Consider the following 25,691-nt stretch of genomic DNA (forward strand, 5'->3'; position numbering starts at 1 on the left):
TCGTCTGTACATCTTAACCCTTTCCCCCGTAGCTTTCTCTGCGTCGCTTCTCCGCTCTGAGAAGCCGCAACGCACCCGCCATTATCCCTGACTACGTTGTAATCTTATTACGGATGTAATCGTATCGAGCGCCATTTTGATCTGCTAATTTTAATGTAGAGGATGCAAAGGCAAAAACGGAACGAAATAGCGAAGAATTTCTGTTTTTTTTTTTTTTGGTTTTTTATCGCAATCAAGCATCGATTTTCGGAATTAGATTTGAAATGGAAATGACGAGAGGTAAAGAATTTATTTGCGACTTTGCAACGGTAACGTGGTTGATACAGCGACGATATAATACCGTCGTTGAAAATGTTTGATTGAAAATTGATCGAATAGAATGGGAAATATTATTTTTATTACTTTCGTTAATAACCGGGAATTCGATACGTATCGAGGCGGAACTACGGCGTGGGAGTATTCCGGGTAGTTGGCGGGTACGGACGGCGAAGATATTTTCAGATGTTTTCTAACCGTGATAAAATTTACGAGTTAAACTTATCCTTATATATTCATAGATTCGTAATCTTCTCTCTATTCCATGAAGTTTCAAGTGTCCCAAGTGTCTCTCCAGAGATACTACTAATATTATTACGATCTCCATCACTTTCCTGCTCTAACTTCTTCTTTTTCTTCATCTTCCGCTTCCACTGCTGGCTGCTGCTCCTGCAGTCCAATAAAAGTTTCGCTCCACTTTACCGTCATTTTTGCATCTCAACCGATCATATTTATTACCTCGGAAAGTGAATATTATACATATGTATGAACCGCGCCGCTCGCAACATCCTTTTTTTTCTTTTCCAAAAACGAGAAAAAAAAAAATCAAATTATCTCTCGAGTTAATAATTGACTCGTCCCTTTCCTTTCTTTGATATTTTTTTTTTTGTTTTTTTTTTCTCAATTTTCCTAGTAGTTTTTTCCGTAGTCAGAACTTGAACACCCGTTGAAAATTCCTTCGTGTCTGGTTTGTCACGCGACGAGCGGATGTTTGACGTTGCATAATTCTTAGTCCGGCGTCGCTACAGTTATACCGTAGCGAGTAGCGAGTAGCGAAGCCGCACAGCTATGTGAGAAAATGAAGTCGAAACATTCCAGGAATCGTTCCGTCTCGGAAGAAATATAGCGAACTATTAGCCCGACCTCGCTGTCTAACGTGGAGGAATTTCAACCGAACGGAAGTAGCTGTTGCGACTGTTTAGCGCGAAGAAAGAATCGCGATAGGGGAAGTAAGTTCACGTACATCGCGGCTCTTCGGGAGATGGTCGTTATTATTTTGGAATCTGAAAGTCTAGACAGTTTGACGATACGTTTTTCGTTATTATTATACTTATAAAAATGGCGATAGCTAGTTCGCTCGAGTTCAACCAAGCGTATAATGCTTCCCCGAGGATATGAGAGAGTGCACGGCGGCGAACACGGTGACAGATTACGCATCGTGATATAGAAACGGGGGGGGGGGGGGGGGGGGGGGGAAATCACTCCCTCGAGTAAACCGTGGCAATGACGCGCTCCCGTCGGACAGGAACTATACCGGGTCAAACATCGTAATGACTAATAGGTTCCCTCGATTCTATGGAAGAAGAAATCCTACACCGCGACGTCCGAAGCGACCCGCTCCGATTCCGGATCGAACGATTACGTGACGAAAGTAAGGGGACGAAATCGCAAGAAGAATTTGGATAATCGAATAGGATTAACGTCAGGGTTTTTTTTTCTTTTTTTAATATAAGCTCTGTCGCGTCCGGTTGACGGAGTTAGTGAATTCGGGGGGACGCCCGTTTCGGATTTGGTGTTAATCTTGTTCCCGATAATCCCCGAGGAGCGTCGACTGCGTCAGGAACTACCCTGTCCTTGAATATCTCCTTAATCGTCGTTAAATTAACGAGGCTATTGACGGGCCTAGTCAAAGCGCAAACTTCGATCCCGTTCGCTTCTATCCGGATTCTCCGTCGTCCTCGAAACGAAGTTAAAGGAGGGGATGATTTTCGGGCGATGGGATGAATCCCGAAACCGGCTATACCCCCCTCCGCGAGAGGTCGGGGCGTAAAGATTAGGTTTCGTTCATCCCAGATTTATTGCTATTTCGTGTCAAGTATCGCGCCACGTTCGACGCACCCCGTATACGTGTATGACGTGATACACGCACGTATCGGTAATATCCGACAAATAAAAGCAACCAAACGACATTTTCCAGGGACTTCGTTCTACCGTCCATCGGATATTATTCGTCGCCAATCCAGAAGACGGCTTTAACCGCTTCTATTTCTCCTTCCGTAATTTAGGGAGAATATAAATTTCTGCTGACCGTTCCGACGATTATTCGGAATATCGAGTAATCGATGGAATTCGTTTCTATCCTCCGTGTCTGATATTTCCGTTTATACATATATACGCTTCGTTATAAGTCGGTTAACTCGGAAACGTTATCGTTATAGTTCCTCTTATAATTATCAATTTTTTTTTTTTTTTATACGCCATTTCCCAATTTAATTAGAAATCCCTGACTCAACATCGCTACGCGGAGAGAAAATTTCGGTTGTTTACGGTGAACGCTATTAATGAAAATTGCTTCTACCGAGAAACACTTTGAAAATTTGCTTCTCGTCACGAGCTAATATTTGCCTTTGTACTTCGCCGCGGTGTGGGCGACCCACATTTGTAACACCCAAAGTACATACATACATACGTTCGTGAAAATGATGATCGGTTGCTGGCATTCTTCCTATTGCCGTAACTATTATCATTTCAATTTTTCACCCCCACGCGCGCAACGATATTTCAAAGAATTTACCTCGGATGAAAATAGTGATTGGAACAATATTCGCCGATGTATCCGATGGATCCCCGTAGCTACGAGTCAGGTACGAAAAAAGAGTACTTCGTCTGATTAACTATATTTTTTTAACGGCTTTTAATAAAATCTCGAACTAATCAATTGGTAATTGTCTTTTAATAAAGGTATATGAAATAGCGTTTCGTTTGATTTTTTTTTTTTTTTCATTTAATGGGTACACGTTTAGAGGATCGTTATTTACAGCGAATGATATAATAATCCTGGTACAAAAAAAGGTGGTCCAAATTTTTATACTAAATAAAAAAAATCCTTTCTTTTTTGACGTTACAATTTTCAAACGCGTATCTCTCGCTCGCTTCGCAGACCGTGTCATAGATACACCTGTGATACATATCCACGCGTAATTAGCCAGCGGAAATTATCTCGCTAAAGTACCCCAAGTCAATACGAGCTGTTCGTCGTCCAAATTACCATTGCAGATATCGACTAACAACGAATCTCCCCGAAATTTACTTCTTTTCGGACGCCGGTGAGCAAAGGAACGCAACACCTATACGCTCTGACCTCTGGATGAAACGAGTGAACGCGATACTCGTTGACAAAAAAAAAAAAAATTGATAGCCAGATGGGACAGGGGCGTCGAGAATTGTCCCGTTGATTTTTTTCATCGGCCAATTACCGGTTTTTGTTGCGAAACTTGAATTCGAAAAGGGGAAGAGAAAAAAAAAAAGAAATCGAGCTTTTCACCCCGACTGTATAAATAACCAGAATATTAGCCATAGTACGGAGTAGAAGTATCAAGCGAGAAATTTATTATCAGCGAAATAGGTTGGGTAATTTGGTTTTGGGTTTTCCGTGAAATTAGATCGTTTAACGAATAACAGACGCTAGCTACTATTTTCGAAGCAGTATAAGCCGTTTACGTCGTACTACAGATATCCCGGGGGCTTTACACCATAATATACGTAGGGGCGAGGGGGGGGTAGTAGCGCTTGTTGTACACGAATTCCGTCGGCGTGTATGCAGAGAGACCACGTTTGGTGCCAAAAGTACACGGATATACGTGCATGTAGGATAGACTACAGGTATGCGCCGTGCGCGTATTATTCCCCCCGGCTCTTTCCCCCCGTATTATCCGCGTAAGCGTCGCTCGTTTTCTCCGCCTATTATTATTTCTTTCGTACGTATCGTACGATGCTACAGATATATCCCTTTTTCTGATTTTTCTACACCGCGCGCTTGGATCGCACATCACCGTTACCGCGAAGCGCACCTCATACTCCCTCCGTAGTTCGTGGGTTTAAAAAGAGTTTTTGGCAACACCGAGTTATCCGTATTGCGCCACGCCGTTCGAAGTATTTTCGAATTTTTCTATTTTGTCGAAACGACGAGAGGAAAAAGAAAAAAAAAAAAAATGTTCTCCCTCTGTACTCGGATTCGGAAGGCGGATTTCGCGTGGCGTGTGGCGGGTGCCGAACAGTAAACCGGTTTCCTTCGATTCGAACCGTGAATGCGATGTTTTTTCTCTCTCCCCCCTAGGAAGTGGTTTTTTTTTTTTTTTATTCCATTTCATTTTGTTTCGTTTTACTCTCCTTATTTCGTCGCGGATTTATTCTCGGTGCTTCCCACGTTGAAATCTCGGCATTTCCAACTCGAGAACCGTTGACAAAGTTAAATTTCTGCCCTCGCGGTCTCCCTTACTCGTGCGTCGCGAGGAAGGGCTCCTTTATTCCAAACCCAAAGTTCACGCGGGATATTGTACGGCTCGAAACCCCCGCGAAGATCTGAGAAAGCGTAAGATCGGCGCGCACAAATCCGTTCGGAATTGCTCTCTCAAAGTTTACGGGAACCGAAATTTTCTCGATAAAAAAAAAACAAAAAAAAAAAATGAATGGTTACCCGCTTACTCCGGTCGCGGGAATACTAAGGGATGAAAATTGAAGGAAATATGTCTGTACATAATTAAACATATTTATCGCGTATGAAAAATACGGTTGGCTTTCAAAAATTATTCATATCTCAGGGGGACGACGATAACCTCCGAGGGTCTTTGATTGTTATTCCCGATATACCGGATTCCTTTTAATCGACAACAATTTACGGGAGTTATCGAATTAAACGTTTCAAAGATTTTCGATTAAAGTGTAAGAAAAACGAGAAAACAGAAACGATAAAGCCCGCGAGCCTCAGGTTTCTATATCTTTGTTTTAATGCCGTAGGCATCAGTCAAGTAATTCGATCGCATAAATCGTCTCCCCGCTCTCAAGTTTCACGATGGGGTGTTCAGGGCTCAACGTGAGAGGATCGAGAATCTATAATCCGCGCGATCGGCGAACCGTTAATGTAACCAATTTCGCGTGTTTCGTACAACGGGGTTTCTCATATATTACCGAATGACTCATTGTTATTGGGATGATTCCACGCCCACGCCCTCGGTTTCCCCGAGGTTCGCCAGACCTCGTTCAGGGTCATCCGAGTGAGACTTCGCTCCTCCGAGGTTTATCCGACCGGAAGCGGTGCGGCGTCGAGGAACTCTTTATTTTTTTTTTATTTTTCTTTCTCTTCTTCCAACCTCTTTTTCCCGCTTCATTGTCGCGAAGGTTCTTCTTATTCTGATCTATGATGATCCGTTTTTTCTCGCCTTTCCTTTTTTGGGTTTGTTCTGTTCTGTTTTTTTTGTTTTTTTTTTTTCGGTGTAGTTGTGATAACGAGAAGGATGTGAAAAATGGAGGAAACTGAGTTTTGTATTTTTTAACACACTTTTTCGTCGTAGATTACGGTTCTTCCGTTCATTCTCTTTTGTGCGCGTATGTTACGGAGAGAGAAGAATTTTCGGAGGAACCTCTTCTCTCCCTCTGACACATATTCGTGAAAAAGTTTAAAGAGATTTATGCCTTTTTTTCTCAGATACCTTTGCCCTACGTGGGGTGGTGGGGGGAGATTGCTCCGGGGAATTTGAAGATTAATGGGAAAAGCTGGATTAACCAGATCTCCTTAAATTAATATAAGAATTCAGCCTATATCCGTTTTCCCCCCTGGGCTTCTTCGCCCTTAACATTTCTTCTTTTAATTTAAGTTTTCTATATTTTTTTGTTTTTTTTTTGTCGGTCACTTTCTTAAAATACACCTATAACCCACGAGACTCTGATGTGATATACCGTGATGCTCGCACGGTCGCGACTCGTCAGCTGTAATCTATCGATTAATACCTAATGCGTTTTCGTTACGCTTCGATGGTTATTCGATTTAGTTTTCGAGGAGGATTTCTAAACCCTTCTCTAGCCCGGAGCAACTAACCTCTTTTCGACTTGAATAGGTGACAATCGCACCCAATTCTTAAGCCGATAATAGGAAAATTGGACCTTATCGATCTATCTATTTATCCCTCAGGCTTTTCCCCAGCAGTTCCGTCACCTATAAGAAACACCCGTGCCGCGAACTTCCCTTTTTCTCCTTCTGTGTTCTTTTTTTTCTCTTTCTTCTATTTTTTCTCTCCGCTCCCCTCACAAAGAACTTATTGCTCACGGAGACACACCCTTGAGTTGGCTCAGAATCCGTGCGACGAAGACTTAATTACGAACAATCGTACGTCGGCTCTTTGCAACTTAACGAGAGAAGAACGAAATACACTTATACTACAAAATATCGCAGTTTCGGAAACGATACACTCCGATTATATTTCTAATTTGCCCTATTCCAGATACTATTTTTTGCACTTTCATCCCCTCGAGTAGTTGTCAGATATTCGTCGAGCGTACGCGGTATCGCGCGATAGCGAATCACTCCGTACACATCTAATTATCTGGCGAAACGTCGATGTGAAACGGTCGTAACGGCCTATTCGGAGAATATATTGATTACCCTACCGCGTTGTCATAGTCGTATAAAATCGCTCGTAACGCGCCCTCGGCAAATACTATTGAACGGTAATTTTGTTCCCCTCGATCTCAAAGTACCATCTGAAGTGGAGCGCGGTACTCCATTTCAAAGGTTCGTTTCAATTACTTTACGACACACGACGACGCGAGTTCCAGCGAAAGGGAAACGGAGAGACGGGGATTGAAATCCCAAAATTTGGAGAGAAGGCGTTAGATTAACTCCCCGCGTACACGTACGGGACTGATCTCTCCCCATCGAGCAAGGGTTGGAATTTCACCCGGAAGCACGCTCCTTTCAAAATTTGACGGATTTTTCCACGATTAGCAAAAATGGGTATTCCTTCGTTCCCGAAACTCCGAGTAACGAGAAGGATGAAGGCTCGATTTTTACCAAGTTATTCGTTATCCGCGTTGTTTCTACGTCGCGCTGGTTGACCGGATGCGTGACGGAGTTCACTGAAATTACATTTCGCTCGTACGAGTGCGCGTACGTTCGTACGTTATATTTATCGCAGGTAAAGGAGCGATAGCGAGGTACAAAGGTCGTCACCTCCCAGACGTCACCTCGGAAGCTCTCGCTCCCAGCGCTTCTTACGCCACCGAGATCTCATTAGCCTCTCTGCAGAGAGATAGGTGGGTAGGTAGGCGGTGGTTGCGTTAGCGACGCTTCTCTCGTCTCTTATTCTCATTTCATTCCCTTATCCGTCCATCCTTTTCTTGCCGGTGGCTAGATAGGGGCTACGGGTATTCGCCTCGTTGTGTGTTTGCGCTCGAATTAGACCGGCAGCTAGGGTGTCTCTTCTGGTGCGGGGGTCGGCTCTGCGACCGGGATCCACACACACACACCTATGCGCTTACGAGTGTACCACGCGTTGTAAACCACCAACCGTTGGCTGAGGCCGCGAATCTCGAGGACCCTCGCCTACATTCTACGTCCACTTCTCCTTTCCTTTCTCCTCTGCTATCTCGTCCTCGCTCTCGTCGCGTCCTTGAAACGGCGACGTCAACATTAGGCTTCAGTTCCCACGGAAGGACCTCTTTCCCCCGTAACGCTCTCCTGACCGTACCCTCTTTCGTGCGTTTCTCTTCCCCCTCTTTTTCTCCAAAAGACTCGTAAGGTTATTTTTTCATTTTCGCAATTCCGTTCGGTGATAATAATAATTCCCTTGTCACGCGTATATATTTAGGGATTCGTGACCGTAAATGTTAAAACTTTGAACAAGTTAAACAAAATGTCGCACGATTAAATCACTCTTCAGAGTTATTACTCTATATCCAACCGCCGTTATACCTGTAGCCTACATCTCGAGCTTATATTAGACCCTTGAATAAATTATAACAGGCTCTGATTTCAAATCCTGTTACGACCCTTGACTCCTAGCGGGAGTAAGTAACTAACTACATACGCGGAAACGTTACTCCTGTCATCATATCATTATTGTTATTCAAATTTTGCCCCTCTCCGTTACTGTTCTCAGTTTTTTGAAGGGATGCTTTTCAAGGTTCAAACATTCTCCACGTAAAAAAAAACAAGGAAATAAAAAGTGAAATAGCAACTCTTTATTTTCCGTAACGATAAGTGCGTTCAACAAAAAGTGACGAACGATGAAGTAGAAAAGGGAAAAAAAGAAAGTAAATACACGTACGCGTGTAAAGAAATTCACTCAAAGATGAAGTTCTTCGGCAGAGTTCGCAAGAGATTTTTTTCTTTTCTTTTCTTTACTTTTCTTTTTTTTTTTTCTATCGCTATGAATACATTTCCGTCGAAAGATTTTCAACGTCTAACTTTTTTATTTTCATCGAGGATTCGGTAGTTCAGATGGTCGTTATTTTTCGACCCGGCGTTTCAACCCTGTCGGATTTCTCGTCGAAACGTAGGAGACGGGTGAGCATCGAAACGACGGATGGAATTTGTTTTTTAGCGTGCATCTTGTCGTTTTGAGGTACGTACGATTGAAAATCCAGTGCAACTCGTCTGTTGACGAAGGTCATTATCGTTAAAAGATCTCGTGACTTTCCATTGAGGGCGAGTTCCTTGCAAATTGCTTGAACGAACCAGGAACCGGCGTCTGGGTTACGCCACGAATAGAAACCTGCGAAAACGAAACAGACCGTTGAACTTGTCTTTTGTGTATAAAATTAGCAAAAAAAAAAAAAAAAATAGAAGCGATAAAGTTGGGCATCAGGGATCATCGCCGTGGTGGAGTTTTGCGAAGCAATTGGAAAGCCCTTCCGGTCCCCGGTGGTATTCGATTTTGTTTTTCCGGTGAGAAATTGTCTCGCGAGAGACGACCGACCGGCAGTCGGAACGGTCGGCAAAGGTTTGGCTCACAAATTGCCCGAGCATCAGAATTAGCGGAGGGAGGTACCAAAAACTGACTAACGGCGGCCCCCCTGCACTACCGAAGAGAAATTTCACGAATAAAACGAGCGAAGTATAGTCAGTTATCTCTACAAGGGTTGTATAATTTTGTGATTACGGTTTAACTTTATAGCAGGAAATTAAGTGTGCCCCCGCCAGGAGTTGCTTTAATATATTTCATCCGTATACATGACGCATAGAAGATAGATGATAATTCTATCTTTTCGCTATTATTTTCAGGGAAAAAATTATCGGACAAATGTAATCAAAGCGCACGTTGCCATTCTCGCGCGGCTGCTGCACGCGCGATCGATGATAATTGCGAAAGAAAAGTTGAATGAAAATAAAAAGAAATAAATACGAGATCTCATTTAAACCCAAAACGGCACAAAAATTGGCCTCCGTAGGTACGACAAAACAAAACGAAAAAATAAAGGAAAACAACTCGCGCTGAAATTTCCCGGCCAATTAATTAAGCATTCAAATAGCGGGCAGCGTTTTAGAGCCCTCTCTTGAATTGAATACAGTGGACTTGAAATTTCTTTCATCCGAAACGAGTGGAAAGCGATGCGATGGCCTTCGCAGGTTTCTGGTACAAGGGGTACCTCCCGTTATCTACCCATCTGATTTCACGTTTATGAAAATTGTATTCAACCCCGTTACACCGCGGGAGTTCTTTGTTTTTTTTTTTTTTCTTTCTTTAATTCCCGCCTGCAGCGACTCGTCATCTTCTCTCCGCTCCACCTTGTCCGCTAAGTTAACGGGTCGTGATTTCGCGTTGCAATATTTACGAACCCACCCTCTCCTTGCCGAAACACCCCGTATCCCTGTACAAAGGCGGATCCTTTTGTCTCCGGAACAAGACCGGCGTTAAAGCTTTATAAATTATACGCAGGTCCGACTAAACCTCCGTCCGGACGACCGTTCGAGGCTTTAACTATAAATAATAATTGGGATACTCTCGCGCGTTACGCGTCAGGGTAGGAGAAAAAAATAAAAAAAAAAAAATTGAGCATTCGAAAATTTAAACGGGACGATACGAATACCGTAAATGAAGCTTGGGATTTTTTTGCGCGGGTTACTTTTGTTGCTTCAATTCACTTTTAACGTCGGCCCCAATCGGACCCCTTCACGTTCACCGAGATATCACAATTATGCGTGTTGCACGGATCGGCGTTTGTAGATAAAAAGTTGTACGGAACAATAGCAACGTCGCTGGAAAAAAAGATAAACTTCCACCGTCACTTTGTCGAATTGATATTCTTGAGAATTTACATGTACCCGCATCACTCGCGGGGTTGTTTTATAATGGCGGCGTACCAAGCGGCCAATTTCAACCGTTTCCAAACAAACAAACCTCTTCGGGTTAATGGTCTGTCTGCCGTAGCGAGTCGAGCGTTTTATTTCATTCCTTTTTCGCGAAACTCGCGTACGGTATCATCTCGGCTCTCTTCGCAACGGGACGGGTTGCGCGGATATCTTCGTATGGTTTTTCGTTATTCTTTCCGAAATGAAGACCAAAAAACCCTCTGAATACGGTAAATGAAAAAAAAAAAAGGAATAAATTGTGGTCGTCGGCCGCGGACGACGCGAGATTCGAGTTTCACCTACCGACGACACGATGTTTACGGCTTATTGCAGAGGGGAAAAAAAAAAAAGAAAAATTTATTTAATCCACCTACTCCGGGTCGAAGGATCTGCGAGACGATATAACACGCTTATTACGTAATCCAGGTCGGTTCCTCGTATTATTCAAACGTATACACACCTAGGTACGTCGTGACCCGTGCACGAGGGTTCTGTTCTCTAGTTGAAATGTGATAAATTATTATATATCCCGAAGCCCGGCTCTCTCCGTATCGTTGAGATACGACGTAAACGGAAGGGTTGAAAACTGTTTGAATTTCCACCGAAATTATTTTCATAATTCACTGAAATTTTTCACCCACCCCCGCCCCACCCCCGCCCCGTTCACGACTCGCGTTTCTAAATGAATTTTTATTTCTCGTGCGTTACGGAAAAACCGGCGAGCGTTTGTACAATTTTTAAATTACATTAACCTGCCGGCGTATCGGGTATAATACGATGCATAATTGAAGTGAAAAAATAATCTCGAGCAGCGTAAACTGCGGCTAGCTAATAAATTTTTTTTTTGAAATTCATATCAAACTGTTGCAGTAACAGGAATAATTAGCTCGTTACCGCAAACTACTGAACTCCATCCACCTCCACAATGGGGTAACAAAACTTTTAACCACCCAGATGCATCTGCATAGCTACAAAGTATAAATGCATACACGCGCGTTCCACTTACACTCGTAATTTAAATACACCCCGCGAGTCTCGCTCTGTTTGACTTTCTGTTTGAAATTCTATTCCCCTATTTGTCGTTGGAACTGGCTAGAACGTTCCTGATTTACTACGTCTCCTTCTCTTTGTTTTTTTTTTCCTTTTCCTTTTTTTTTCTTTTTTTTTTGTTTTTGTTTCGTTTATTTCAATTTTTTGTCCCAGTCACCCCAAACCAAGCCCCGCAAATTCTGTGTGTTTGAATAGTAAAATATCCCTCGGCCGTTTCGAGCCAGCCGCACGTATCCGCGGAGCAAAAAGTATAGCAAAATTGAAAGTGGAAACAGAAGTAATTAATTAGCGAGAGTGTAGTTCGCAGCTTTTCGTTTACAATATTTTGACAGTCGTTGATTTTACAACCGTGCACATTTGCGTATTTTGTCCAGAGAGTCGTTCGCAATTCTACGTGTATATTACTTAATTATCTCGATATCCTCCGCCACGATATCGGAGTATTTTTTTTTCGCCGCAGGTTGGTTTTCAATCAACGGGAAAAAAAAAAAAAAAAAAAAAAAAACACGAGGTGGAAAAGTTTCAGTTCGGTAGTCGAAATATATGAACGAAACGTGGAATAAAGTCCAATTTTTCAAATGAAATATCGTATCGTCGAGCGTAACGGTGATTCGAAAGTTTTTGACTTCATTTTCACGGTGTGCCGAAGAATGATAAAAACTCTGTTCGTCACAGATTCGATGCTATAGAATCAATCGATTAACTAACAAAAATGTCCACGGTTTGATCATCCCACGTAATTACGAGGGGGTTCCGCCCGGGCCGCGAGGCTTTCGGGACGCGAACAGAATCTCCAGCGTCCGTATCACAATTGGTAGTTGTCGCGTGTACGCTGGTGGACCTTCGACGGTTCGTCGTCATCGCCGACGGAAGCGACGAGACGCGCTTCTCCGTCGAACGAGCGTTTGCGGTCGCCAAAGCGTCAACCACTCCGGATACCCGGGATTCTGCAGGGTCCTCCGAATCGTACGCATAGCTCTTCGGACGCCGCGTCGACGTCTGCGAGTTCAGCTGTCTCCGATTCGGTACGCGTACGAGGAAATCGTAGAAGCGCATGCATTCGTGGGAACCGACGAACCGCGGTAACGTTACCTCCTCGCGTTCTCCGGCGGCAAATCGAACCTCCGAATGATCGATTCGATTCGGTATCCTCGTTACTCACCATTACCAATTACCAATTACTAATTACCCTCCCGTTGTTTCGCGCACCTCCTTACGGCGGCAGGTTCGATTGAATTAAAGTTAATTATAACCGAGGATCGTTGGAAAATAATTCCGTCGATCGCGTTGGTTGGAATAATTTTTCATCTTTCCAACTACTTTTCTTTCCCTTCGGTATTTTCTCTTTTTCCGCTCACCAGTGTGACTCGGATATCACCGTCAATTCCAACCGGGTTCGCTCCATTGTCTCGTTAAGCTGAGTATTGTACAGGTAAACGCACTTTGAATAACCACGTAGAGTCGAAATATAATTCGTATTGTTGTACAACGAGAGAGTATCACGTGTATTTGACACCTTTGAAAAATTTATTGAATTCGGAACTCACCGTCGTAGGTCGAATAGGCTACCATGATATCGGCGTAAGCAGGGATGCTGTAGCTCGCAGCTACGCTGTCAGTTTCGTGAGATACTCTCACACCCTGATCGAGACGGGATCCCCGACAAGCCTGGAAAACAAAAAAAAACGAAAAAAACGAAAAAATCGACCAACCGTGAAATAATCGTTAAACGATTTGTGACTTTCTGAACAGGAATCGAGGGCCGAGCGAGAGAGAAAAAAAAATATATATTCAAAGTCTGGCTTTTCAATTACTTGGGAGGGGGGGGTAAACGGTGCCCGGGGAACATTTTTCAATACCTATATTATTTCTTCCCCTCCGCAAGACGGATACTTTTCCCCCGTTAACTTTTCCCTCGAGGATCGTCGTGTGGCCTGTATACTTATACACATACATATACACATCCAACAGACTTTCTTTATTCCCACATGTTACGTAACTCACCGCGTGCAAACCTCTTCTTACTTTTTTAATATATTTTTTCTTTTTTTTCCCTCCTCTCCCGCTACCTCCATTTTCATTCTAATTTTATTTCGTCGTGTAGGTACGGTTGTCGACATGCGAGGTTCCTCGCGACCTCTGACCTCGTTCGCTTGGACAGAATATTCAGCTCTCCGAATATTTTCTCATGTAATTTTACGGATGTGTGTAGGTATAATTTATTTTTCTACCGATAGAAAGAAAAAACTGTGCCAGAAAAAAAAAATAAATAAATAAATAAATAAAGAAATAAAACTAGACGTGAAATGAATCGAAAAATTTTCATTGAAAACCGCACGTACAATGACGAGGAAGAAAGAGGAGACACGAAAAAAAAAAGAAAAGAACGTGGAAGAGCGAAGCTTCGGCCTTGCAGAACTGCTTTTGAAAAACTTTTTTACGTAAGCTAATATAATACGGTGGGTGGTTGGGTGCAGCTTCTTTTTAAAATACGCGCTCGGCTTACCGAACCCCATGCGGCGTGCGGAATAACGAGGAGGTTAATCGATGAATTTTACGAAAAGAAATTCGTAACGTCCGCTGTAAGCTAGGGCGTCGCGGTGGAAAAATGACGAGCGAACGAAATGAAAAACAAAATTCTTTTTCTTCGTAGTTTTTTTTCTTTCTTTTTCTCTTCTTTCTTTGTTCCCTTGGAAAAAATGAGCGGATAATTAAACTTCGGAGCAAACGGTCGAGGGATGAAATAACGAAAGACCAACATCGTTGTTATAATTATGCGCATACTTCGAATTATCGTAACAATTATTTTTCAAGGAATTTGATCTCGATGTTATTTTTTTGGTTTTTTTCTGTTCGAGTGTTCGGGTATTCGGGCACGTAACTCGGACTCGGTTATGCTACGCGAGATTAATTACCGTTGGACCGTATATATTATCGGCTTACTTGAATGAAGAAGAGCTTAGGCTTTCCTGCAAGGGTTGGACACTGATCTCCGGTGAAATAATTCCATAATTTATCAACCGCGTACAGTTCATCGTTCGAATGTAGAAGACCAGATTCTCCGTGGGACATCGCGGCCACTAGAAGGCAATCGGCATCGGTGTGGTCCTCTGCAGCCACTGAAATTAACGTGCTAATTAATTCGGTGGGCCAACTGATAATGCACTCTCCCGTTTATGGTAATGGCGGGCGGGCGGGCGGGCGGAGACCACCCGGTAACGGGAAACTGGCACGGTCTGACCGGTACCGGTGAATTCGACGCTGAATAGACGATACGTACACACGCGCACACGCGCGCACACACAGACGTATCGGAGCGGTGCACTTCATTGCTCTGTGCAGGTAGAAATCCACCCGGTAGCAACAGTCGTTACTTTGTTCCAGCAAACGTTAACCCGCGGTATCAACGTTATTCGGCGAATTCGAATATCTCCCTATCTCCGTAACGTACGAAGGTTGTAGAGGTGTATCGCCCACCGTACGTCATAACGCAGTTGATTCCGTTGTGCATTTTGCATAGGGAAATGGTTATCGCGCTACCGACTCCCGCACAGTCGCGAAACGTGGCTTTTCGCAGAGTCTCCGAGGACTCCATGGAATAGTGAAATTTTCGCGAAGGATCAACCCCCAAATTTTCGTTGACGCGAAAAGAACGAGTGGCGAGTGATGGATGGATTTTTTTTTTCTTTGGAAATATGAAATTTCTCGAATCGTCAAAAGACGGTGGAAATTTCGCGGTGGTTTCGAAAATCGTTTATCCCTCGCGTCTGCGGTACGCCCTCCCCTTCACGCGTTACAGCTAGTATTTCTCATCTGGATAATAGTCGAGCGTTGATTGCGTCTACCCGTAACGGTAATCATTTCGGCGAATTTCAATGATTCTTATTCATTAATCAAAACTGAACACCCCTTCAGAGGCAGTCACCTCGTTACCAACCCTTACACGGTACTAAACGTCCGTGTAATTATACCATGGTAACTTTGCTGTACTCCGACCGCCATGAATAAAGCACACACCGGGGGCATTTAACTTTGGCGATAAAATGTGCCAACGGTAGTTATGATTTGATATTCTACGCGATTAAACCGCGCACAACCAGAAACTTGATATTGTGCCCTCGGTGGACGGAGTCGTTTGACGTGAACGCAAACGATGAGATATCACTCGAATTAACTGTAAGTATACAGCGGATCACGTGAATCGAATAACGAAGCTAATTTTTCGTTCTCCGAGAAGGGGAGGGGAGGGGGACGGGGTTAGCGAAATTGTAACATTTTCGAAACGCAAATATTCGAGGAGCGAGGTGGTAAGAATATCCGAGCTTCTCCGTTCGCTTCTTCAAGGATATCGGTGAACGTGGAAAGCGAATTTCGACGTTCGCGGTACTTCGTAGAGACGAAATCGTCGCATCGACGTACAAAACTAGATAACGCGGAATATAATTCGACGCAGTTGATGAGATATCGGCGCTCGATCGCGAGATATCGTAACGCGACCTCCGGACTCGAAATTCGACCCTTCGGCAACACCCGATTCTTGACATTGTAAGCATTCCCCTACGACACCGAACCAACTCTCGGTAATGACGTTTGCGAGCGCCCACCTTCCACGACGAATAACCTCATTAGTCAACAATTCGCGATACCAAATATTCTCGCTACCCTCCCCCCCCTCGCCCGCCAAAGGCTCCACCACCGTTGGATTATATTACGCTAGGGAGGTTTCGTACGACGTAATCGTTCGCTACCTACATACGTACACCTCTCTACCTTCGAAATATGTAACGCGAACCCCCATATCTCCTGAATCAATTGCCGCGTCTACACGGCTGGCTGTTCTGGTGAGCAAAGGGTAAAGGGAGTCGAAATATCGTCTGCGAGTCGCGCCTTTGATCGTTGAGAAATATCAAACACGGCGAGTTCATGCATATTACATGTATCCGTCCCGAACGACTAGCTTTGATTGCTTTTTGTCACTTTTATTCGTCCTACACTCAGACTTCCGGAGACGGGCGGGCGGGTTCAAAGCGGGTGACGATTTTTCACCTTGTCTCTCGCGTCGTGGACGGGGCGAATTTTTTTCATCGACGACTCGTCGGCTCACCTGACTTCAACACCGTCGTTATCGTTTTAATTTTCGGATCCTCGTAGACGCGAACTTCGAATCCAAGATCGGTAAGAGCCTCCGTCAGATTTCGACAGTCCCTGACAGTTCCGGTTCGCGTTGCCATCTCCTTGAAGTGGACGTGGTTGAAGATCACCGCCACTCCTCGTCGCTCGTGCGTCATGTCGTAAAATTCCGAGTCGCGATCGATTTTGCTCGTTATCACGCCGGCGGATTCCGACTTCGACGTGGCGCCGGCCACGCTGTCCGCGCTGTCCCTGCGTGGCAATGCGAAAAGAAAATAGACGATGAGAAAATAAAGAAAAAAGAAAAAAACTTGCAGATGATGCGGCTTGCGGGGGGGAGGGAGGGAGGGAGGGAAAGGGTCGGAGGCGACTCGATCTCATCGACGCCTCCTCTCCAACGTGTTATTTCTTCGCGCGTCACGTTGCGATAAATATTACGATCACGGGGATCTCTTTTCCTCGGCTAAGAGGAGGTACCGTCGTACGTACCTAAAATACGCGATAAGGTACGTGGAAACCATCTCGAAAGGGGGTGATAAAAATAAAAGGTGGAAAATAAGGAGGATGAAGGATAGCCGACCCGTTGATCTATCTGTTCGGTAAATGGATTCATGGATTTACCCCGCAAATTACAATCCTCCGCTATCCTCGGGGTAGGTGGGTGGGTATACCGACGTGGGTCGGTACGGATTTTCGAACTATACGTATGTGGTATACCTTTCTTTCCCGCATCACGCGCTCTCTCCTTCGTGTTTGTCGACCGAAAACATGCGGCCTCCAATTTGAACGCAAACGCTATTACATATTCAAAGGATGGGAATTGGAACAATCGAATGCTTCGGCGAGCCCCGTCGACGTATTGAAAGATGAAAATATCCGTTCCCCACCATTTGTTAGACAGTTTGTATTTTTACCGCTATATCTGACTTATGCTTCGATTTTATCCGACCAACCCGACCAGCCGAAATCACACGTCCGTAAAAGCAATAATTTCGTTTGTACGTATATCGAAATGAAACGGCCATTTCGCTCGGGGTTCGCGAGTAACGCGATGGACGGAGTCGGAAGTTTTCTCGGAGAATTAGAAAATTGAGTAAGACAAGTCGAAAGTAAGACGGTCGGATAAGCCTGGAGTAATCCTCGGTTAAAGTAGAGTCTGCGGCGGCGGTGGATGGTAGATGGTAGACGGTAGATGGTCGGTGGTGGTATTCTCTCGTCTTAATTACTTTGCCAACCGAGCAAACAGACTAGGTTGTATAATATATATACACACAAAACGATCCTCGTTCGGAGAGAGAACAGTCTCGATTCAACCGACAATTACCTTTTGGCTAGAAACATGGGTAGCTGTTATCGTACACCGCGAACATTCGTCGAAAAAGCCATTTCAATTAAGACCTCGGAAAAGAAAAGGTTCGCAAAATTGAAATCGACACTTGGAACCGCTAAATATACACACGACACACGACACTCGTCTCATTTGAATCGGTGCGAAGGATGAGGTGCGTTTTGATACCGACTCGATCGTGCCAAAGTTCATCTCAAACTCTGCGCGAGGACAACTAACCGTTATCTCGGCTCCGTTAAACATTAAATCGTAGGTACACCGGAACCAGGTATATCGCGGAGAACCGCTGGGAAATGCTTGTTCAAGTTTATCCTCCCGACAAGTGTACGCGCCTTAGGTGTGTACGTGCGATACCTGTTTTAATATGCACTCTGCGAAAGGAGTAGGTAAATCTGCCCTGGCCAACGCGTTGATCTACGAGCATCGGGTTGGAAATATTTCAAATCCGACGTTCACTCTCGAGTCTTGCCGGAGACCGTCGACGGAAGACGCGGTCTAACTTTTTTCCTCCGTCGGTTTAATCGGATTTCCGAATACCACCGGGACTTTCGAACGTTCTTTTTTTTTTCGTTTTCTTCTTCTTCTCGATTAGAAAATAAGGGCGAAATTGCGAGTGTACAGCTTCTTTCTGTTTTAACTGTAACCGGATGATTTGCAAAAAAAAAAACAAAAAACAAAATCTCGACCCCGTAGGAGTTATGTCGAAAAATGTATACATTCGGAGATTTCCGCAACCGCCCATCTCGTTATCCCTTCGTTCCAGGCTGAAGAGGAACTGAGGAGGGACTAGAGATGAACTGGAGTGGGTTTCTAGAGCCTCGAAGAGTCGAGAGGCAAGAAAGGGAATACGGTCTGAGTGGTGTTGGTTGCCCTAGCTGTTGTCACGGTTCAGTTTTGATAGGGTGTCCTTCACATACACTTTTCGAAGTGGTCGGTATACCTAGGAGGGAAACAAAATCACGCGAAAGACGAAAGGGAACTGACAAGTGTATCTCGCGTAGCGAAAAGTAGAGAACGTACGATAAGGAGAATTTTTATGTATGAGAAGGAAAGGGAGGAAGATGAGAAAGTAAATTAATGTTTCCGTTCAAAGGAAGAAGCGGTAATTTCGTACAAGTACCGTGACATCCTACAAACGAACTATATCGGGGGGGAAAGGTCGTCTTTTCGCACTTTAAAACCCTTTAAGTTTCAAAGGGGCAAGGAATAGAGCGTACAGCCGACGTCTTCGGGTCTCATGGTTATGAAAACTTGACTGGAAAACTTTCGCCATGAATATCGTCGACTAAATTCGATACGGTTGTTAATTGGAGGTTGGCCGATGATCATTTTTGGCTTACAAAATCTTTGGCCTTTGACAATCTTCTAAACATGAATTTTCCGGCATAAGATTTCATCGTTTTTTTAACTTCTTCGAAGAGATGTTTTTACGTTTATAGCGTCGAAAGAGAAACCAAAAAATTAATCACCCAGAGGTCACGATAACGATGGGAAGAAGCAATTCATGATTGGAGAATTTTCGAATTACGTCTTTTTTCTTTATCTTCTTATAGGGGAATAGAGTTCGATACTTTAAACATATAATTTCGACGTGAATAATACCTCATCGGTGCGGAATAAAGCGTAGCCAGCAGAGTAGCGCTTTGTTGTGAGACGTAACCTTCAGGGCTGAGCAGAGGTGACGCCCCACAACAAACCGCGCGCCCCTGGCTACCTGACTCCAGCTAAGCTCGGGCTCGCTGGTAAATTGAAGAATTCGAATATTTCGACCCATGCATAGATTGCGACGACTCAAAGTGGGTCTACGACTAAAACCAATCGATATGTTTTATAATTTTTCTGCTCGTAACAGCGAACAATTGATGATTACTCGATGTATTGCATGAGTAGATGATTTTGGCTTTCAGATTTTGATTCCTGAGCTGATTATACGTGAGATTACTCTGGAAGAACCAGAAGAAAATTCGATTTTTGAGCAAAAAATAAATTATTCTTTTAATTGGGTTTAATATGCTTTTCTGACGTATTTTGACCTCAGGAATCCAAATCTGAAAGAAAAATTGATCTATCTCTGAAATTGACCGAGTTATCGCCAATTTTCAGCTTTTTGGGGTCAAAAATAAAAAATCAATTTTTTAGTCTATCTTGATGTAATTTGAGCTCAGGAATCCGAATCTAAAAGAAAAATTGATCCATCTATAAAATTGATCGAGTTATCCTCATTTTTTCGCATTTTTTGGTACAAATTTGAGGATATCTCGAAGGGAAAAAATCGTAGCTCAATTTGGACAGCGGATTCGTGTTCCTGAGGTCAAAATACATTAGAAAAGTGCCACACGATCAATTTTAAAAAATAAAAATTTTTGGTCAAAATTTGAGATTTTTCCAAGGGGTACCCCTTACGATTTTTTCAAATTTTGACCAAAAATTTTTATTTTTTAAAATTGATCGTGTGGCACTTTTCTTATGTATTTTGACCTCAGGAACACGAATCCGCTGTCCAAATTGAGCTACGATTTTTTCCCTTCGAGATATCCTCAAATTTGTACCAAAAAATGCGAAAAAATGAGGATAACTCGATCAATGTTATAGATGGATCAACTATTCTTCCAGATTCGGATTCCTGAGCTCAAATTACATCAAGATAGACTAAAAAATTAATTTTTCATTTTTGACCCCAAAAAGCTGAAAATTGGCGATAACTCGGTCAATTTCAGAGATAGATCAATTTTTCTTTCAGATTTGGATTCCCGAGGTCAAAATACGTGAGAAAAGCATATTAAACCCAATTAAAAAAATAATTTATTTTTTGCTCAAAAATCGAAAAAATCCAAAGGGGTACCCCTTGGAGTTTCGTCGATTTTGGGTAAAAAAAAAATATTCTCACGTATTTCGATCTCAGAAATCCGAATCTAAAAGCGAAATTGATCTATCTATAAAATTGATCGAGTAATCGTCAACTTATCGCTCTGAAATGTGAAAGTCAAGGACATGATGCTATGAAATCGAAGAATATTACGGGACAAAAATTTAAACGACGAATGAAGTGAAATGCAACGCGCGCAATGCTACTTCATTCACGTAAATTCCCCGCGCTCCGATACCGCTCCGATGTGAAAAACGAATGATCTGCTCAATTACCTACCCCAAACGCCAAGCTATAGAGCATAAAAAGTGTTACGTCATTTCTGTCATAAAAATTGATACGTAGCGAAAACCGTCCTGATAAGATAAGAGCACATCTGAATCACCTCCGATAACACCTGAACGAACCACATGTAAAGTCACAACAGAAAAATTCGCTCAGTCCCGCCATGTCGCGCATAACCCGCTCGATCGATTTATTTTCTCTATTCAAATTAGTCGTTCATTATTTTCACCGTTAAAGAGTTTTTTTTTTTCGCTTCGTTTCGCACGTGGCAACTACGACTTTCTACTCACAAGTCCGTGAGTTCTTCAACCGAATAACGTTTGATACTAACTTTGATTTTTTCGTTTTTTCGAATAGCCATGCGTCAGTATCGTCGACCGCAATTTCCTGCCGAGAATTATTTACCGAAGAGCTGACGACAGACGGCGGAAAAACCGTATCTAATGGCCGATTGTTTCCCGCACTGGAAGCGGTGCTTTTTTTATTTAAAGACGACATGGTGACCGCAGGGGATCTTTCAATCGACTGACCGTATCTAGAGGACGCGATCACCGCCACCTTTTTATCTTATCTGTCCGCCGGTCGATGAAAATATTCTGGGAATCGCGTACCAGGCAATTATCGATTCTCCGATACGATTGCGGGCATTTAATTCGCGCCGTATTATCACCGAAATTGACGATATTCAATACAGATTGAGATAAAGCAAAATTTAATCCTCCCGATCAACACGTTGCGAATATAAGCACATTCGTAATACCCCCCTGCCCCCCCCCCCCCCTAGAGTGCAGTACGGCCCGCGCCCGAACACCCCCGGCTTATACGGTTTCGACGATTCTCTCTCTCTCTGTAAATTTTATCAAGCCTCTCCAGATTCTGCTGCCAACTGCATCGATTGCGGATCTCGCCGTATGGTACGATTGATAATAGTAATCGTGATCCCTGATAACGATGCAACGTAATGTCGCGATAGAAAGCTCGCACCGCGACCCGCGCGAGCCTCTCCGTACCCAAAAAGTATACGAATTCCGCAGGGAGGAGAAAAACTACCGGAAAAAAAACTCTTTTCCCCCCATTCAAAATTAACGGTCAATCGCGAGGCACTCGAGGGGTAAGGATCGAAGTTGTTCGACCGGTCTGAAGTTTTGCGCAAAGATTTTCCTTTCGCTATTGAAAAGACTCCGCGGCGTCGAGGGCGAGAGGAGTGGAGTCGAAATTCGAAAAAAACTGGAAATTTGCCTGAAAAAGGACCACTTCAACGAATTCGTACAGAATTAAAGAGCCCGATTGTTTGAGGACTTGTACGTGAAAAATTCCTGCATCGCATTCGCTCGCGATGTCGTGCGGTGAAAATACGATATCTTTATGCATATCTGGTAGATGCGGTGTGTTTTCAGATAGAAGGGACGGTTTCTCTTCATAAACAAGCGATTATGTATGCGCACGACATCCGCCATTCGTTACAACTGTTTCTAGACCACCACCCGTGTGCGGTTCGCTTATTTTTCGCCGTGCAACAATTTCAGTCCGTATAGAGCGCGACGACGCGTGAAAAAAATATCGCGTAAAATCGTCCCGGTGAAACAATATCCGAAAGAAAAACGAAAAAATTTTTAATTCATCGCCATGTACTAACCGTCTAAAGAGAAAAAAAACAAATCCAACGTTTTCAAAATTTTAATACACGTTATACGTGCCTTTTTTATTTGTGAAATTCTCTTGGTCCGCTGTTTTTTTTTTTTTTGCAGAAATTTTTTTTTTCTCTTCCCTGTATTATTACGGTTGAGAAAAGAATTTTTATTAAGTCTTCTCATTTATGGGCGAAGAATTTCTCTACCCTCCTTTATATGTTTAATAGCTTTAAATAAAAAAGAATTCAGCTGCAATATACATATATTAGATGCGTTCTTAATAATACGCGTCGAGTGTAAGGAAACGATATTAAAATTCATACGTTGTATCGAAGAATTGAAATTTTTTCTTTTCTTTTCTTTTTCTCTTTTTTTGTTTCTTTCTCTTTTTTTTTCATCGGCATTCCTACGGGACAAAATATACGCTCGTATATAACGTATACACCGAACGTAAAATACGCGCATTCGCGTTCCGTTTCGCGAATCCGTTGGTGAAATAATTTTGTTCGCTATTTTCTACAATATTAAACGCGTGTAGGGCGGAGGAATCGTAGTTCCGATAAATGATGGATTTGTTGCAATTATTGGAACGCGTTACGTGACTTTAATTATTTAATACACGTTTCGCGTGGAACGAACCGTTACGCTAGTCGGCGTCGGATGTCCAACTCATCGGATTCGCGTCACGTTGAAAGTAACTCGGTACCTACGTCCGTCTCGATATCACGTGACAATGAGTCCTCCACACCAGTCGAGTCGAGGGTTGTTCCTCGACGGGGAGAGTATTGACCTGAATCTCCCGAGTAGCCGAGGGGAGATAAAAGGAAGAAAGGAACTCGCGGCTGATCGATGTCGGGGAGAACTCCCGTTGTGTTATGATAATGACGACTGGGCCCGATGGCTTTTTTACGCAGTTTCTATATATCCGACGATCAAAATGGGCGACACATCTGCCCGTTTGCATTTTCTCGCCCCACGCCGCGCGGCGCGCTTCGAAAGCCAAGGAAATCCAGCCGGATAAAAGGACCGACGTTCCAACGTCAGCAGAATTTATTTCACAGCTTCGTCCCGCGCCGCACACGCCGAGGTGTTCCAATAACGCGGAAGAGATTTAAGCTCGTCTTTAACGGCGACCAGCCGATTCTGTATAGCGTAAAATATTTACCCAAACTACGCTAGAGGGGCTCGCTATTTTATCATCATAATCCCAATTTTTCCGGACTTTCCGAATGTTGCTCCCGGGATATTGAACAATTTTCTGCTCTTTTTTTTAATTCTTTTTGCTATAATCCTTTCGAATCATTTTTCTCGGCTGAACAATTTTTTTTTCATAATTTCAGACGTACAACATGGACGCCCAGGTCGGAGAATCTTCCGCTTGTGCCACGGCGTTGCTTTGCGGAGTGAAGGCGAATTACGAAACGGTGGGTCTGGATTCATCGGCGAGATTTGAAAACTGCTTCTCCAGTTACAATTCCAAAGTTCCATCTTTGATAAGTTGGGCTCACGAACAAGGTAAGGAATTATTCCAACGATTCAATAATAATCGGTACACAAAATTTCTCATGAAAAAACTTTCGATTATCAAATATGCCCGGAGTCCTAGGGACAACTCTTAAAAATTCAAATACTCACACTTTAAAGTGGAAAAAAAAAAGAAGAAATTAAAGAAGAAGATTCAAAACCACACCGAGCGCTTTGAAACAATTCAACGCTTCTCATTCGGCATTCTTTTTTGAGTCAGAAAACTCGCGAATCGATGATAAAGAAAGATAAAGAAAAAAAATAGAAAAAAGAATGCCTCGAGAAACATCTTCACATCTTTTTCGTGTAAGTAAATCGCCTCGAGATCGCCCGTACATATGGCAAATGTAGATACGCGTGATATCCCAGGAAGATGGTGCGATGGTGGGTGGAAAATATTTCGGGTTCTCTACGATCGTAAATATATTCCGTACAGATACAGAGAATTTGGGGCTTGGTGAGGTGGCTGAGGAAACGACCGAACCGCAAACACGGAGAATCGGTCTTCGCATTAGACGTACATACATACATATATATATACGTATGTACCTAGATCGGTTAGGTATGTCGACGACAAATTGTTCCACTTCACGGCGTTCCGCGAGTCGGAGTACAGAGGGAAGACCCTTTGGTACGTTTCCATTGGACAATTAATACCTAATTGGGCTTTCACTCTGTACGAGCAGCACTAACTGCTCGTGGGCTGGATGACGATGATAATGACGGTGATAATTTACACGTAAGAACCGTTCCCGTTTCCCGTACGTGCGCTAAATTTCTGATCGATATCGAAGTCGGACGCTTATTAGGCGGCGCACAAGCCGCTCGCCGGTATGACCGTTTGCAGTTCTGTAAAAATAAAATGAAAAAGAAATAATTGTAACCGCAACGGTCGGCGGGTTACCTCGACCGATTAATCTTCAAAGCAATAAAATTTAAACACTCGCTTTTCACCGATTCTCCCGGCTTCGTATAGCCGCGAGATAATAAAAAGCGAGGTAGAGGGTGAAAAATAGGAAAAAAGATAAATAGGAAATAATTCCGTACCCGTTCAGTGAGCCGTCGCTACTACCTTCGTTATAATATACGGTCTGAAATTAGTCAAGTTGCGCAATTTGTCCGTCCGTTTTGATTACACCGTATGAAAGTAGTATCGAAGTCGTGAACTTTATTGCTTCTCCATTCGCGGTTTTATTCAAAACCGTCAATTTCAACTCTTATCGCGCTCTCGGTTTCGCACCTCTGGTTATCCAAACTATATATCAAAACTGGAATTCTGAATTGCAAATTAATAGATGTATACGGTACGCAGAAATTGCGGGGAAAGTCGCGTCGCGTTGTGGGACACGAGGTGCGAGCTGTCGTTCTCCCTTTCTACCCACTGTACCGTTTCCAAAGCTTCGTTCCTCTCCGATAAATTCTCCTTCTCCTTCTCCGTAATATCCCCTTCCTCCCCGTTAATCGACTGGACGATTC

The 25,691-nt window shown here is 43.4% G+C and overlaps 2 protein-coding genes across 4 annotated transcripts in view; one reads left to right on the forward strand and one right to left on the reverse strand.

The window, feature by feature from the left end:
• Nucleotides 1–25,691, forward strand: part of LOC105683179 (alkaline phosphatase-like) — a 61,065-nt gene that overhangs the window by 18,788 nt on the left and 16,586 nt on the right. The window contains exons 1-2 of one of the 2 annotated variants that reach the window (XM_048653325.1): nt 21,230–21,356; nt 24,032–24,206. In XM_048653325.1, the coding sequence (XP_048509282.1) occupies nt 24,041–24,206 (166 nt within the window). In that variant the 5' untranslated portion in view covers nt 21,230–21,356; nt 24,032–24,040. Of the gene's footprint in view, nt 1–21,229; nt 21,357–24,031; nt 24,207–25,691 lie in introns of those variants that run through there. The other variant, XM_025746146.2, reaches the window with a different exon arrangement.
• On the reverse strand, nt 8,250–21,594 carry LOC105683182 (caspase-like). 2 transcript variants are annotated; one of them, XM_012395615.2, is made up of 5 exons: nt 21,392–21,594; nt 16,536–16,813; nt 14,375–14,550; nt 12,979–13,099; nt 8,250–8,804 (listed from the first exon to the last, which is right to left on the reverse strand). In XM_012395615.2, the coding sequence occupies exons 1-5, from the start codon at nt 21,556–21,558 to the stop codon at nt 8,527–8,529; spliced, it is 1,020 nt and encodes a 339-aa protein (XP_012251038.2). In that variant the 5' UTR covers nt 21,559–21,594; the 3' UTR covers nt 8,250–8,526. The 2 variants fall into 2 exon arrangements, with proteins under 2 accessions (XP_012251038.2, XP_048509283.1); XM_048653326.1 differs by lacking the exon at nt 21,392–21,594 and adding an exon at nt 17,183–17,201.

This window comes from Athalia rosae, chromosome 3, assembly GCF_917208135.1.
Source record: "Athalia rosae chromosome 3, iyAthRosa1.1, whole genome shotgun sequence".
Classification (NCBI taxonomy): domain Eukaryota; kingdom Metazoa; phylum Arthropoda; class Insecta; order Hymenoptera; family Athaliidae; genus Athalia; species Athalia rosae.

Excerpts from the sequence above, each read along its gene's own strand:
- LOC105683182 (XM_012395615.2), bottom strand. The coding sequence starts at position 21,558 with ATGTCGTCTTTAAATAAAAAAAGCACCGCTTCCAGTGCGGGAAACAAT. Across the intron at positions 16,814-21,391 it reads GAAAAAACGAAAAAATCAAA|GGACAGCGCGGACAGCGTGG; the intron begins GTTAGTATCAAA and ends ATTGCCACGCAG. Across the intron at positions 13,100-14,374 it reads CTAAGCTCTTCTTCATTCAA|GCTTGTCGGGGATCCCGTCT; the intron begins GTAAGCCGATAA and ends TTTGTTTTCCAG.